At 43.1% G+C, this 15,817-nt stretch overlaps 1 protein-coding gene across 2 annotated transcripts in view; it reads right to left on the bottom strand.

The window, feature by feature from the left end:
• Positions 1 to 15,817, bottom strand: part of LOC308384538 (growth factor receptor-bound protein 10-like) — a 51,864-nt gene that overhangs the window by 16,324 nt on the left and 19,723 nt on the right. For both annotated transcript variants that reach the window (XM_080863058.1, XM_080863059.1), the window contains exons 4-6: positions 14,805 to 15,042; positions 12,347 to 12,470; positions 567 to 723 (exon numbers count right to left, since the gene is read on the bottom strand). In XM_080863058.1, the coding sequence (XP_080719184.1) occupies positions 567 to 723; positions 12,347 to 12,470; positions 14,805 to 15,042 (519 nt within the window). The remainder of the gene's footprint in view (positions 1 to 566; positions 724 to 12,346; positions 12,471 to 14,804; positions 15,043 to 15,817) is intronic.

Genomic DNA, 15,817 nt, shown 5'->3' with positions numbered 1-15,817 from the left:
TCCCGCCCCCTCTACCTCTTTTTTCTCGCTCCCCCCACCCTCTCTCTGAGCAAACTATTTGGGAGGGAAAAGCATGTGAGTAGAACATGGAAAATGCTTAATCCTACAAGCACCACACCTCCCTCTCAAGTGGTAAAGCCATGCAAACACTGGTGCTGTGATCAAGTGAATACACAGGGCACACACACCTGCAGAAAAGCACACGCAAGGCAAATATGCAGAGATTTAGCAGGAAGCGTTTATTCTCTTATTAGAAGCTACAAGAAAAAAATTCCTTTTTTCATGGATCGCATTATGTGCTTTTTTCTTTTAATCTACAGGAAAGTAAAATCAAAGCTCCCAGGTTTTTTTAGAAAATGTTATAATGTAACAGATTTGTAACAATCTGACGACCTCACTGAAACTTCTAATGGTGTTTAATCACCTTTTCATCACTGCATAAACACAATACAAGAACCAAAGTAGCTTTAATCCCTTTTCTTGCAAAAAAGAAAGGAGGAAAAAAAAGGCGAGGATCGAGCATCGCTGTCCGCACTGGGATCCACACAGAACACTGAGATTCTTACCAATGCCGAGGATGGGGTGGTGCTCCACCAGCGACCAGGCGCTGTCATCCAGGCAGTGGCTCTTGTAGACCAGCAGCTGGCACACATCTCGAGTCGTCATGTCGGCCGGGATCTCCACGACTTTGCTGGCCCCATCCTCGCTCCACACCTTCACTATCTGAAAGCACATACACACACACATAAGAGGGATGGTGAGGATATGTGTACATGACAGCAGCAAAGGTCATGTTTTCAAAAACAGGTACGAGGCATGAAGTTGCTGTCAGGAGCATTTGCAGAGAGAGGAAAAACAAAAGCTGAGACTACAACAGATGACCAGCTGCAGTTACCTCCATAACCAGGTGCTCTGGTTGGTCCCGTTCACAATATTCTGTCACTCGAACACAAGAAGGTCTTAAAATAAGAAGAAGGATGACGTCCAGGAAAGGCTGGCTGGTCCCTGAGTGTTTAGTTCAGCCCTTTTTGTCCGCAGCAAACGGACGTCAGCGAAACGGACGTTTCCCCTCACATACGAGAATATCTGCACTTGGAAAAGCTTAAAAATCTGCCCCCCCACCCCGACATTTGAACTTTGATGGCGAAACCGTGTGGTGGATTTATACGTGTTGTATATTGTCATTAAAAATGTCACCGCTGGGAGCAGCAAGCGGGCAGAGTTCAAAGTACCTCCCAGTGTTGCGCCATTTTGAACCATTTCAGCCAAAGTGCCCAGACCGACATTTAAGCCGGGTGTATTTTTTTTTTGGCTTCTTCAAGTGTGTTGCTGCACAGACAACCACAGGCCAGCTGCTTCACACCACTCTACAAGCAGATTCACACACACATAGGGACAGATTGCCCTCACAAATATGAGCAAACCACAGAGGCAAAATTATCTTCTAAATCTCAGAAATGGTAGGTGGCTCTTGTGTGTGTTCTCACACGCCCACGTCCCAACATCCTCTGGTCACAGCCGGGGATTCGGCTGCCCTGCACTTCACAGACTGCCAACCAGGGAGCAACTGTTGAAAATTACATGAAACAAGAGAAAAACCTAGTGATGGGCGAAGGGTTGGAAGGTGGTGGGCGGCTGGCGGGCGGCTGGGGGGTTCACGGAAAATTAATTCAGACCAAGGCCCCCGTAGAGCGGGAATACGTAAAAATGCCAAGTAAACGGCAGCCGCGGTGGTCTGGAAACGACACAGAGCGTCAGGAGCAACAGCATGCAGACATGGAGAAAAACTCCCAGCGCAACCAGAAACAACGTCACGGCACTCTTTGCCCCTGCAGAGCCCGAAGACCGCCTCCTCTCTTCCCAGATGCCACAAAGGAGGGGGGACAAAAACTGCATTTATGACGCATTAGTTTGTTTGAGAAAAGTTTTAAACACACTGACCTGAGGGGGGGGGGGGATGCAAACTGGCAACCAGACACGCACACACAAAACTGATGACAGAGACCCATAAAAGAAACAAACACACACACCCACACACACATGCAGAAGTCTCTTACCTCCACAGCCTGTAAGAGGCAACAGTCTGGAGAGCAGGATGGCATTTTCACACTGAGACGCTCTCCAGTGACACACAGGGACAGAGAGAGAGCGAGAGCGAGAGAGAGAGAGAGAGAGGGGAGGGGAAGGGAAACAGGAGGCGAGAGGAGAGGAAGTCAGGAAGAGAGAGAGAGAGAGGGAGGGACGGATTGGCAAGGAGAGCGCTAGAGAGGAAAGAGGAAAGAAGGGGGAGGAAGTGACAGAGGAAGGATGAGAGAGGAAGAGAGAGAGAGACAGCCCCCGACTTCTCCAGTCTTCTCGTGCTGGGCAGCATAAAGACTGAGCTGCAAGGAGTGGTCTGAACAGTAGCTCCTCTCCTCCTCCTCCTCCTCTTCCACCACTCCCCTCCCTCCGTTCGTCTCCTCACACAGGATTAACCCAGTGTGGGATTTTTAAAACGGTGAGCTGCTACCTGTCACGTACGCTACCACTCTTATCTTCAGGGTTGCTTTTCAATCCTCTCCTCCAAACCCGACTTCCCAAAAACAAAACACTGTCAGCTCCTTTTACTGATGGCGCCGCACCAGAAGTAGCAGTCCCTCTCCCTGAAACACACCCACACCTCCTCACATGCACGAGGACAGAAAGAACAAGCTCAAACTACTAAGCCAATCACTGAGCAAACACACACACACTGACATTTTCTTTGAGCTGCCTAATGGTTTCAATTTCTAACCCCTCCCTCCCCCTTGTCCTCCCTCCTCTTCCTCTCCTCCTCCTCAGCTGTATGTGAAATACTGTGAGACGGTGTTAGGACCAGAGCAACATGTGTAACGCACAATGACGGCTTCAAGGGTCGCTGAGAAGGCAGCAGGAAGTCTTAAAGGCAAAAAAAAGGAATAAAAGTTGGGGTGATTCGATCTGAAGCTGCACGGATCACGTGCCGGCTGGGCAAACAGTCTTTGGGGTGGGAATGGAGGGGAGGGCTAGAAATGGAGGGATGGATAGATGGATGGATAGGCGGGTAGGTTGGTCAGCAAATCTGGAGGAAAAAGGAACATGCCGATAACATGTGTGTGTGGGGGGGGGGATAGAAAGAGAAAAGAGCGAGAGCTATGGAGGAATGTCAGTAATGCAATACTGAGTCATAATCAGGCTCATGTGTAGAGCACAGGCCAGCCCAGCTGGCCCCTAATACAGTGTGCACGCCAACTATGAGGTGCATGCGCTCCAGCACAGACACGGGTACAAAGGGGGAAGACAAAATGTAAACTATGAAGACGAGCTCCAGGAGATTTTTTTCCTATACGTTACTGCTCGACGTTTGCTCCAGCCTCATGCTGCAGTTTGGCACTCAGAGTTTACGTTGATTACAGATATTAGAGAATCCCAAATATGATGAGAGAAAAGATTGGAAGAGATAATGAGCTCACTTTTGGAGTCTTCAATTTGTGTTTTTCGACTTTTTTTAGTCGATGTTTTTACTGCCAGGGTCCTTGGAAAGTTTAAAATCCCTTTACCTAGTTTCATGTTTCCATCATGAAACTTAGCTCACCTTGCCGCCCCCCCCCTCCACTTCCCTCTCATCTCTCTCCAGGCTGAGGCTGAGGTTACACGCCTGCTGCTGCTTATAGTAACACATAAAGAGGGCCGTGAGCAACAATATACCGGACTGGAAGGTCATGTACAGACACCCGCGTGCACACACACTGCACACATCGGGTCAGAGGTCAAACAAAATAACTTACACCAGGGTCAAACCCACTTGACCAGGAAGTTTATGGGACCTTAAACCACAAGCTAAAAGTGACACACACACACACACACACTTTGAGTTTACTGTGTAAATCCATGCCAGTGCCACTGTGAGAAGATCCACAGGGAGCCTAGTTGAAACTTCTTAACATGTTTTTTTCCATCTTGTAAAAACTTTAAGTGGCACAACTGATAAACTCTGGAAGGCTTTACCGTTTCTTGGCCGTTGTGAGAAATGGAAAATTGCATACATACTGTATATAAATGTGATTCTTGTTGCTCATCAACCATGAAATGTTCAGAATATAGATTCATTCTCCTGTTTTCTGGCACGCAGGACATTTAGTGTAGCCAGCAGTACAATCCATATAAACAGACAAAAGCTGCAAATGCTCACCAGCAGGCAGACTTTCCTAAATATTTTAAATAACATTTACAAATGAAAAATGATGCACGCGGCACTTTTAAAAAGAACCCCCAACCCTCCAGTTCCCAAGCATGTTGTTTGGGACAAACTGCTGTGCTGACAGCAACGCCCGGACACTGGCGGAGCTCCACCACCACCCCATTCTTGTCCTTGACGTTTCAAATCTTGCTAGATGTAGTCCAATGGCTGACAGGTGTAGGGTCTTTGACTATGGAGCCAAGCTGCTGTAATATATATACAATGCAATGTAGAGTCTTGGTATCATCAATGAGGCCGTACCATCAAACAGGCTGGTTTTTTTAGGGTTTTTTTTTAACTGTGTGCTGATAAGAAGCCAGGTGGCCCCTCTCCTCCGTAACCCAGATGATGCAAGGCCTATAAATTAACATAAAGAAGTCCAAATTTTGGATTGGTCAGACCATAGGACAGTTTTTCACTTTGGTTCAGTGCATTCTTAAGGAGACATTTGGACCATGGAAGGCAGCAGTGTTTCTGGAGTTTGTTCAAAGTTTTTGGTGAGGGGGTTTGGTTTGAAATACAACAAATACCTACAATTTTCCATTTTCCTTAACTTTAACTGAATACTCTCGGAATTTTACTTATTACAAATGTTTTATAAGCACATGTTTATCTTTAAAATAAATAAATAAATAACTTTATTACTCCACCTGAATTGTTCCACCGGGAGTTTATTTCAGCATCACACGTTTTCCAGTCTCCTAAACATTTTTAATGGGTTGTTATCATCCAATGCAAAATGAAAAATCTGACTGACGCACTTGAGAAATGTCTGTATGGACATCTGTTTCTTCCATCTTAACAACTGTTCATCTAGGCCCCTTCAAACTCTACAGGTTTATTGCTACCCCTCTCTGAGCCTGGTTCTGTCGGAGGTTTCTTCCTGTTAAAAGGGAGTTTTTCCTTCCCTCTGTCGCCAAGTGGTTGCTGAAAGGGGTTCATCTGATTGTTTAGGTCCTCTCTGCATTATTGTAGTTTCTGTACCACACAATCTGAAGAGCCTTAAGGTGAATGTTGTTGTGATTTGGTGCTATATAAATAAAACTGAATTTAATTGAATATTTTCAAACACTGAAAATGTATTACCAGCAGAAACCAACACCTCCACTGATAGCTGACTATGCAGCCACAGTCAGCTAACACACCCATTACTAATGCCAATTTTTGAATGCTGGCTGCTGGTGACTCCCACCCTGCTCTGTTACAGCGTCATCTGCCTTTCATGTCTGAGTGGTCGGGTTTCAGGCCAGACAGAGCTGATTAGCTCTGCAGACAGGCCAAACTCAATTTTACCTCATTGGAGAGCCATCGCAGAACTTCGTCTAGTGGCTCGTTTCCCTGCGACCCACCACGGACAGGGCACACCGTCTGTCCCACACACACTTGCACGCGCACAAACACACGCACAAACATATATCAGCCAAAAGTTTGATGGATATCTACTGTTCAGTTCGAGGAACTTATCGGGTTTAAAGATCGCTCATGTGGGCACGGTGAAATCAATCCAGTAAGACAGAATGTACAACAAGTTTCTAGCTCCACCACACAGCAAAATATTTTTTTTAAAAAGAGTTAAAAGAGCACATTATGTTTCCATGCAAAGGTCCACATCCCTTCCACACATCTTCTTTCATCTAGTTTGTCTGAGCTCACCATTCTCCAGTTCCACAGCAAAATCAATACCTGCTGCATAGTTTGGTTATGTAGAGGATACAGTCTCACTGATCTTTTTTGATTAAAAAAAAGTCCAAAGAATGTGGGTAAACTCCCTCTTCAGGAATTTGGATTGAGCACATGTTAATATCAGAGCAGCAATCAGATGCCGACAAAGAATTTCTGTCTTCCAAACTGGGAGAAAAGGACCTGAAACAAGCACTGATCTGTACAGCACCCCCAAATGGTCAGAGCAGGAGGATGCAGCTGAGGATGCAGCTGTGGATACAGCTGTTGCTCTGCTTTACGATGAAATCTACAGAGGCTTTGCTGTGACTGCTTTTTCAGCAGAGAACATGCAAAAAGTTCCTGCACCAGAACACCAAGGTCATTTCAGGGAAATATCTCCACAATATTACAACACTAGCAACTACATTTTGAATCCCTTAGAAGACTTTTCATTGTTTCCGTTCATTATTATGATTTCAATGGGAAAACTCAATCTACAGTCTATTATGACAGAAATGACCCATGTAATCCTCAGAAATTACATTCAAGCTTGAGTGAGTATGTGTGTCAGAGTCCTGTAAATCATCATGACACACACACACACACACACACACACACACACACACACACATAACTGTACTGAATCCTATTCAGGTGAGTAACTAAATTAAAATTGATCACAAAGCATGATGATTTATGCGAGACTATGCAGCGAGGAGCTTGTGCATCCTGTCATTACAGGCTGACTTGGGTGAGCAAGCTTTCACTGCCATCTTTACATGCACAGAGACACACACACATGCACCTTATCTGATTGCAGTGGGTCAGCAGACCATTGCGTGCAGAAGTACATCAGCTGACCACAGACAAAGAGGGAGGTAGGAGTACTAAATAGAGACTGAATGACTCAGGGCTTTAGTCTTAAATTAGTTTTTAATAACACAGCTACAGATCACCACATGAATCTGCTTTTAACACTTATGTATAAGAATAACGGCTGCATACAGAACAGCTATTAAATAGCTGCTCACAACAATATTTTGCATTATTTATTTAATAAATGTTTTCAAAACTTGTGTGTACCAGTGAATACTTACATGTTGTACTCACAGTCCTGTGAAAAATGATTCAGCAGGTTTTAGAACCACCTTTAGCCACAAGTGATTGTTTTTTATATGACCTTTTCTCTTATCTTTATCTTCACATTGCTGTGGAGGAATTTTGGTCCACGCTTCTTTACAGATTTGCTTTAGTTCATTGATGTTTGCAGACATTTGCTCAAGGACAACGCCACAGTAGGATGGGACTCAAGAACCAGTTCTTGGGTTAGCCTGAACTGGTTCCCAGTAGTTCAATTCCTTGGAGTTGCTAGGGGAATTGTTAGTCTGCTTGCCTATCGATCCCACTAATCAGTTCTACTTGCCCTCACGCTACAATCAGCTGATTTCAGTTCGTACATCTGAGGTGACAGCGGCGCAGTCTACAGCGTTATGGAGAGTGATGGTAAAGAGCGAAGTGCATCCAGGACAGACACAAATGCATTATGTTGCTAACATAACTTCAGCTTTTTTGCTAACGCTAAGCTAGCCAAGAACCAAGAGTGACGTTAACACGCCGAGTCAACGCCGACCCCGGCCCAGCAGCCACAGCCTGAGCAGTCAGGCTGCAGCCTCTGTTTCTACCTGTTCAAAGTGAAATCACTGTGGAGATCACTTTGAAGTCTTTTTGTGTTGTTGGCTTTGTGTTCATATGTAATACTAAGAGAAAGACCACGTGTGTTCTCATTAGAATAGGGATTTGTGTTGGTGTGTAGGACTCTAGCCTCAGGTTTAAACTGTTAAATGGTAGTTCTAAGACATTGTGTTTCAGCTATTTTACAAAGTAACATGAAAGTAATGTAACAAGTATTATAGCAAGTAATGTAATGCATTACTTCTAAGAAAAGTGTTCGGGGTAATAATTACTTTTTTTGAGTAACGACCACAAAATGATCACAACGAAGAGGGGAAATACCTCCAACATGCACAAAGATTTGACCACAATGCAATCAATAAATCTGCATGAATGTAATGTCTTTGATATGCTGTTTATCAATGGTGGTGACTCTCAAAGCCAATGAGAACCCAGTGAGAATCAATAAGGAATCAATAAGTGATATCAGTAACAGAATCTGAATCCTTAAATTCTTGTTTAATGTTTCAATTAAGGACTCGCCAAAACTAGCCATTAGTTTTGGCGAGTGGCAACACTGCTGAAAAATCATCCCTAGAGTCCTGCCGCTGGCACAGCTAAAGACCGTAGACCGCAGCCAAGTATGATTCCTCTTTGTACATAATCAGCTTTAACCTTTGAAATATTTTGCAAGCATCAAACATTTCAATAATGAAACCATGTGCTGAACAACAAACCATGAGAAAAAGGGGTTTTTCACATCCTTTTTTTAAATTAAAACCCTCTTTTCTCTTAAATCTTTCCAGAAGAGGTCAGAGGTCAAGGTCACTGAAAAGGGTTCGGTGTCTTGCTCACTAACTACTTCAAAAGAATGGAGGTTAGCCAACACATGGGGCTTCGGTGCTTTGGTTGAGGCTGAGAGATTGGTCTCTATAACTACCGGGGCTCCCTGCTGTCACTGATGTTCGTAATGCTCTCTCTGGCCACAAATAAAAGCACAAGTTGCATTGCAGCCATGGTCGCGGTGCCAAAGCAAACTCATTTGCCCAGCAATGACAGACAAAACCTGACCAAATCCTTGTGAAAGCCAGGGGAACATGACTGAACTCTATGGTGTAATACTGCAACAACATGCGTGGGAAATGGCCATTATCCAGTCCACTATTGAGCAGAATCAGACCACTGAAAGAAAGTTTCACAAATCTGATGGAGATGCAGCATCATGTTAGTTTTTTATATTTCCAGCCTGCTTATGATTCTACGAGGACACTGCTCTACTTGGCTCACAATGTGAGCAGCATATCGCTTTGAGAAAAACCGAAGCTCAGTGAAGAATGTCCAGATTCCAACTCTACAGCTGGAGGGAGCGAGATCCTCCGATAAACCTTTGCCAACGCAAATACAATGCAAGTATGTCTGCAGACCAACGCACGCATGTGTGACGGTCCCATCTGCATTGTTGTGTAAGTCATACTCAGCACTCCTCAGGCTTAAATATATTCACCTGATCTGCACACATCAATGCACATATTTGCTCCAGCGCCAGTAAAATTTAAACTCGCTAACTTTCTGTTATCTTAGATACAGTGAAAGCCTGAAAGGCCATGCTGTAGACAGTCTAACCCTAAATTTGCTGAATTTAAGGAATTTGATCAGTGGACGTTTTACTTAATTTGATTTAGAAAAAGCTCATTTTAGAGCATTAGAATCCATTAAAGTGTACAATGTTTCAAAAGGCATGCCCCAAAGCAGCCCAATCAATAGGAGGCTGGTTTAGGAAGATCTTACACGGTCAACAAATTAGTAAATAAGCAGCCCACAGACATGCCTGCAGCTCTGTGAGAGTGTACTCAGGAACAGCAGTGCTTGGAGCTAAATGCTAACATCAGCCTTGCCCTCTCTACTGTGCTCAGCAACAAAGCTAACACAGACATTTAGAAAAATAAGGATTAACGCATTCACCAGTTTGTTTATCGGCATTATGATCAGTATGAAGCACGCTGGTTACAAGTAACAGCAAGTTACATGACTTTTGCAGGTATTTAGTAATGAGCCAAAGTCATATTTGTCTGTACTTAATCAAGTACTGACAAATTTAAACTAAACTGCTCAAATGATTACTTAAGCCCTAGTTAAGTTTACACAAAGATTATTATTAATTATATGTTCTAGAAGGTCAACACCCAAAACAAAAAAGGATCTACAGGCTACACCAAAAGGCTACACCAAAAGCCGCTCTGAGAACCTTCACAGACATACCGCTAGAACTTGTTAGTCAGTTTCAAATAAGATTTTGGAATCCTGACTAGTCCTCATGTGTTTACCTACATGCTAGACGCACAACTGAGGTTCAGCAAAATGTAGAGTTTATGGTGTCAGATGACACACGCAAGCTATGACACAGATATTAGAACTATATTAAAATTATTATTTTTTCTTTAACAACTGATTAATTATTTTGAAGAATCATGAATAAAAATAAGTTTTTTCCCCCCATTTTTATATTCATCACATTTGTAATCTCTTTTTCTCTAAGCCAGGTAGCATGGAGGTGAGCAAACGAGCCACGTGTGGCTGTGGAGTTGCTTGACTGAGACCCGTGACTGGACTTGATATAATATCAGTTTTCCTGCATTTCTCTTTCAGGGATTTCAATTTTGTCCATAAAACTTTAGCACTTTGATGATTGGTTGATTAGGACCTCAGTCGATTATGGTTTGGAGACTAACCTGGTAATATGCAGTAATTAGAAAAAAAAGTGTATTTCCTGACCAGCTGGTGTGTGGTTGCTGGTTATTAGTCACACCCAAAACTTCCTTGTGATTAATTTGTTTGCTAGCAGAAGGACGGTTTCTGTGTAGGACACCTCTCTGTAACCAGTTTCACACTGACAACAGCCAGCAAACACCCATTCAGGCAGGTCTCTAAGCCTGCATGAATGGGGCTTTAGCAGTTTAGCAAGGAATAGTCCTTCGATGGCGCCAGTTTCCAAAAAGTATTTACAACAAGCGTTAAGAGTGGAGTTAAACCAAATAGCTGGTTGGGAGGATTGAACATGTTGTCAGAAGGCTGCTGCTGTAAACCTCTTGAAAACTGAACTATATCTATTGCTTAGACTCCTACGATTGAAAACATGATTAAAATTGCTTAAAAAAATAATTCTGGACTTTTTTGCAAGCACCAGCTATGAGACCCCAAACCAAAGAGGTAAAAGCCAAAGTCAAGAAGTTGGCTGGCTAAACTCCATGGCCATCCACCCGCCTGACACAGCCATCCCAGTTATTTATTAATGAATCATTGCTGACAATCAGTGGAGATGTTTCTTTACATGGGTGGTGTCCAGTTCCCATGATCCCCATCACCCTCAGCCACACATTTATCAGTCTCACAGCCACCTCCTCTTCTCCTTTGGACAAAATGCTTTTGCTGACTATGATAAACATGGTGGAATGTTAGAGGTGATTTTTCCACGTGCTTTTTACTCCTTCCACAAGCTCTATCGCCTAAACAGAAATACTACCGCCATCCTGTTTTTGTGCATTTAAACACTGTTAAAGAATGTCCGGCCTGCTCTAAAGTTGTCACGAGCAATGAAAAATGACACAAGGACGAATGAAAATGGTGCCAAGCCTCAGCCATTATCTGTATGAATAACTGGACAGAAAACACAAGTTAAAGCCGCGTGAGATAAGAGAAAAATAGAAACGTAACTGCTACTGGCTGGTTATTTGGCTCGCTGAACGAACAAGAACTGTGGACGAAATGAAGATGATCTGGGAAAGAGAAATGAAGCAATGTTTAGTCAGCTCTCACAGACTCGACCGCGCACACAAAAGATCCTTTGTACAAACTGCAAACTTGCTCTCTGACTCCAGACCTTGTGAGTTGATGTCAACGAAATGCAAAAATAATGCTTTGGCTTATCACATGTCTCTGTGCGTGTGTGAACTGAATAATGCCACCTGTGTGTGTATAACTGCGTTAACAACACACAAAAAAAGTGTGCGTGTGTATGTAAAGAAAGCGAGCGAGTGAATAAGCATCTAAAATAACTTTTATTGTTCAGGGTGGGCATCCTGAAAACATCTTTGAGGAGGATGGAACATTCCTGGGACAGGAGGCTCAGCAGGGGGAAGGAAGGGCAAGGCTGTGACACACACACGCACACACACACACACACACACACACACACACACACACACACACACACACACACACACACACACACACACAGAGACTCTCTCGAAGTGACGCTAGGAGCCGAGGTTGAAGCGTGTGAACCGGAAAAGGGCGCCTGTCTTGCCGGAGCCAGCAGACGGATTCAGAAGGTTCAGAGAGATCCGACCTGCAGATGTTCCCAGCCGTATTCCTGGCTCTGCCACGGGAAGTCTGCACTCTGTCCGCAGCATCCTGGAGACGCGGCTCACCTCGTTCTTCCACAGCAAAACATGTCCGTCACATGTCTGCATGCGTGTGTAAATATGATTGATGATGATTCCACAATAACACACATGTACTGCCAGATAACCCCGGCTGAGTTGTTGTGTAATGGATAAAGGATGTGCGCAGCCAAAGTCAACACATGCTGCTCTGACCCGCACATAACAGGCCAGTCAGCTGGTTTGAAAACACACACTAACACAAATGCAAGATCTAATTAACATGGGCAACAAAAATGTAGCCAATCCCTTGACCACTTGTGCCTCTACCAAATCAGCTGTACCATTCTCAGTGATTGCGTGCTGGTGCACGTGGCGTGTGTGTAGGTGAACTTACATAGTTGTCAGAGGTCTGTATGGGGCTCAGAATAGGGGATCCAGTTAGGCTGCAGAGCTCAGGGAAAGGGTTGGGGATGGCTGGCAGCGAGGCTGGACGCAGCTGGTGCTCTTCCTGCAGGTTCCTGCAGAGGGAGACACACATTCATGACACTGCCTCAGGTTACCAGTGAGAGACTAACACTGGAGGATATATATACACATGATTATGGGTGTCATTTGGGTATAATAAGGAATACAAATCAACATGGTTTCAGCTTAAAAGTTAATCTGAACTCTGACTGGACCACTAAACTTTTTAAAAAGTTTAAATTCTAGCTACTGTAATTTATTCACACAGATTAGCAGAAGCTGTCCCAGGCTCACTCTGTTCAGTGTCACTCTGAATAATGACACTTTCAAACAGGGCACACTGATCTGGATATTCTGTTAAAGTTCAGAGTCAACAGTGGAGGAAAAGGGCAAGAAGACAGTTGGTGCTCACTGACCACTGGACGGCCTCTGGCCTAGATATTAATCCACTTCTGTCTAAATAAACAACAAGCATTTCTCTTTAAAATAACTTTATCATGCTCAAATGCTCAGACTTGCTGCCAATTATTGCACGTTTCTTTTAAATTGTTGTGTTTCCAAGCTTGCTTTACACTCATTGTGCAAGTATGTTCAACACATTATAACCTTTATTCTGCATGAAGATGGTTAAAATATTAAATTGCATAGACTTATAGCTCTGTCGGGCCTCTTTATTAGATCTGCAGTAATTTATATACAGTAGAGTTTCCATTGCATCGGCCTGACCTACCCCGCTGTCCACTTGCCTCGAAAGCCTGAGGAAGAGAGAGCAGTAGCAAGAACTGCAAGAGCTGCTGACAATAACAATGGAGATGGTCAGAAAAAACAAAAACAGCTTGAACTGAAGGATCTGGGATGGGGGTGGGTTGCAAAGCACCTTGGACAGGCAGGGATTAATGTAAGCAAGTGACTACCTTTAGCTAATGCTAGTCCTTTAATCTCTTTCAATAGACACATTTGTTATGTGTACTCATTTATAACCTTGTTTACTCTGACTCTGCTTGGATCAGCTCATTTTTGTTTGTGCCATGTGGCCAAAAAGGAAACTGCAGTGCCCTCTGGTGAGTAAAATATGCAACATCAACACTCGTAACATGGTTGAAGGGTGTCGTCTCTTCTTTACGTGTGTAATTTTAACTTATCGGCTGTTATTAACGTCAACGTCGGTCAATTACATTAAACCTCTCATCATCTGTCGGCTTCTAACTATTACATTTGTAATATTTCTAGGTTTGTACATATTTATGTCCCACTCTTTGGAAATTGTGGAAGCAGATACCCTGACGACCCCAAAATACAGTTACAGTAACATTAAAACGCTGGAGAACGCAATAAATATGATTTTTACAGAGTATCGCACTCTCTTGTTTAACACAGCGGTGCAGTGGTCAGCACTGTCTCCTCACAGCAAGCAGGTTCTGGGTATGAATGTCCTGGTCAGCCGGGATGTTTCTCCCATATTCCAAAGACAAGAATCTTAGGTTAACTGGCAATGTGAGGGTGCCAAAGGGCTTAAAGTGAATGAAATAACACGCTGTATGAGTGCAGTTAATCTGTGTAAGTGTTTATTGAGTCTACTCTATCTGAAGGTCTGGTGAGATGGAACTGAAATAGAGTGAGGGAACACTGGAGACAGATCGGTTGCCTGATCACATGGTGCACCTGCCAGATTTGTAAAAACATGAGCAAACTGTGTGGGACAAGCAGTCAGACTGCAGTTTAGATCCCGAAAATGAGAAATGCTCATCATCTCAGTTGAGGGTGTAAGGACGGTGGATGATGTTTGCGCTTCAGACCTTTGATGTCTATGTTGTTGATGTTTTGTTTTTTTAATTTATGACTTATTTTGTTGAACTTCTATTTCATTAGTGCGTAGGTTCACTGACAGTGATTAGAAGCAGTCACTTTTCTTGTATGTATACACATGCTGTGGCCAGGAAAGCTGATTCTGATTAAACCCACAGAGAAGTTCAACACACATCTTAAATGTGGCAACACAAAAAAGCAATATATAATATCACTGCAACTACAGAGTTACCAGAAGTTAATTCATGGTCACACTCTCCCCTTCTGTTCCTGATCATGGCCTTTAATAGTGGCCAGAAAAAAAAAGGTTTCTGCAGAAAACTGATTTCACGGTGAAGCTGACCTTTGACCTTTGGGATATGAAACGTCATCACTCGTCCAAGGTGTTCCTGAGATAGCATGTTTACAAGAATGGCACAGACAGACAGATATATAATAGCAGAGTGTTCTTTTGCTGGCAGTGCTACGTTATCTTTTATTCATATCTTTATTTCTGCAGGTGTAGCAGAGCGATCTTTTTATCTTTATCTTGAACATAAACCAGTGCGATCAATGTAGAGGCCCAGGTTATGAGCATTTACCTGACAGCTTTGATGTGCATGGGTTGAGAGTGTCTCAGCCTTTCTCTGGAGGGGGAAGAAGAGGGCAGGGCTGGGGTGTGGCGACGGCTGTGTCCCAGGTAGGAAGAGTGCACCTGATGGTGGTGGTGAGGGGCGTGGCCGTTGTTTAGAAGAACCGCCGTGTCTGTCTGTGTGGAGTACACACTCTCCATAGAGGAGTTCATGTCATTCACCAGCTGCTCCAGATCCACGTCATCATCTGCGGATGCAGGTGGACAGCGGGATGAGCAAAGGGAGAATGAAATGAGTGACAGTGATGCATTGCATCTACAAGCAGCTGACAGTCATCAAAATCATCCCAGTGTAGTTTAACACTACAGCAACCAAAGTTAGTGATGAAGAAAACACAGCTGTGGAATCACAAGCAGGACAGTAAAGAAAAGAAAGGGTGACAATGCTGCAGCGCCCCCTGCTGGGTGGCAGGACTACAACCTAAAATAGAAATTTAAAAAAGTTATTTTTCACATTCTATTACAAACATTTTTATTTTATTTTATTTTTTTTGCCATATTTCTTTTATTTTTAACCTATATTTGACAACAGCATAATAAAACTGGAAATTCTGCCATCCTAATATTTTTAGTGGCCCTCATATGGTCACCACCAGTGTTGGTCAAGTTACTTGAAAAAGTAATCAGTAACTAATTACTGATTACTTCCCCAAAAAAGTAATCCCGTTACTTTACTGATTACTTATTTTCAAAAGAAAGTAATTACTTAGTTACTTAGTTACTTTTTTAAAACACGATTTACAACCTGAAGAGGTGATAAAGCGATATCTCTTTCAGCCCAATTCTACTTTTTCTGCATAATCCATCATACAAAATGTAATCAAATGGAAAAGTCTCTTTTTTTAAACTTGTTTTATTAGTTTTAATCTTTTAACTTTATGCATCAAGCAAAAATTTAATTATATGCAACATTCTCTGACTGGAAGAAATTAGTTTAACATTTAAACCTATTTTCTGCACATT

Source organism: Rhamphochromis sp. 'chilingali', assembly GCF_963969265.1.
Source record: "Rhamphochromis sp. 'chilingali' genome assembly, chromosome: 17".
In the NCBI taxonomy this organism is placed as follows: Eukaryota; Metazoa; Chordata; class Actinopteri; order Cichliformes; family Cichlidae; genus Rhamphochromis; species Rhamphochromis sp. 'chilingali'.
Note: the sequence above shows the minus strand (reverse complement) of the source record. Positions and strands in the feature narration are given on the sequence as shown.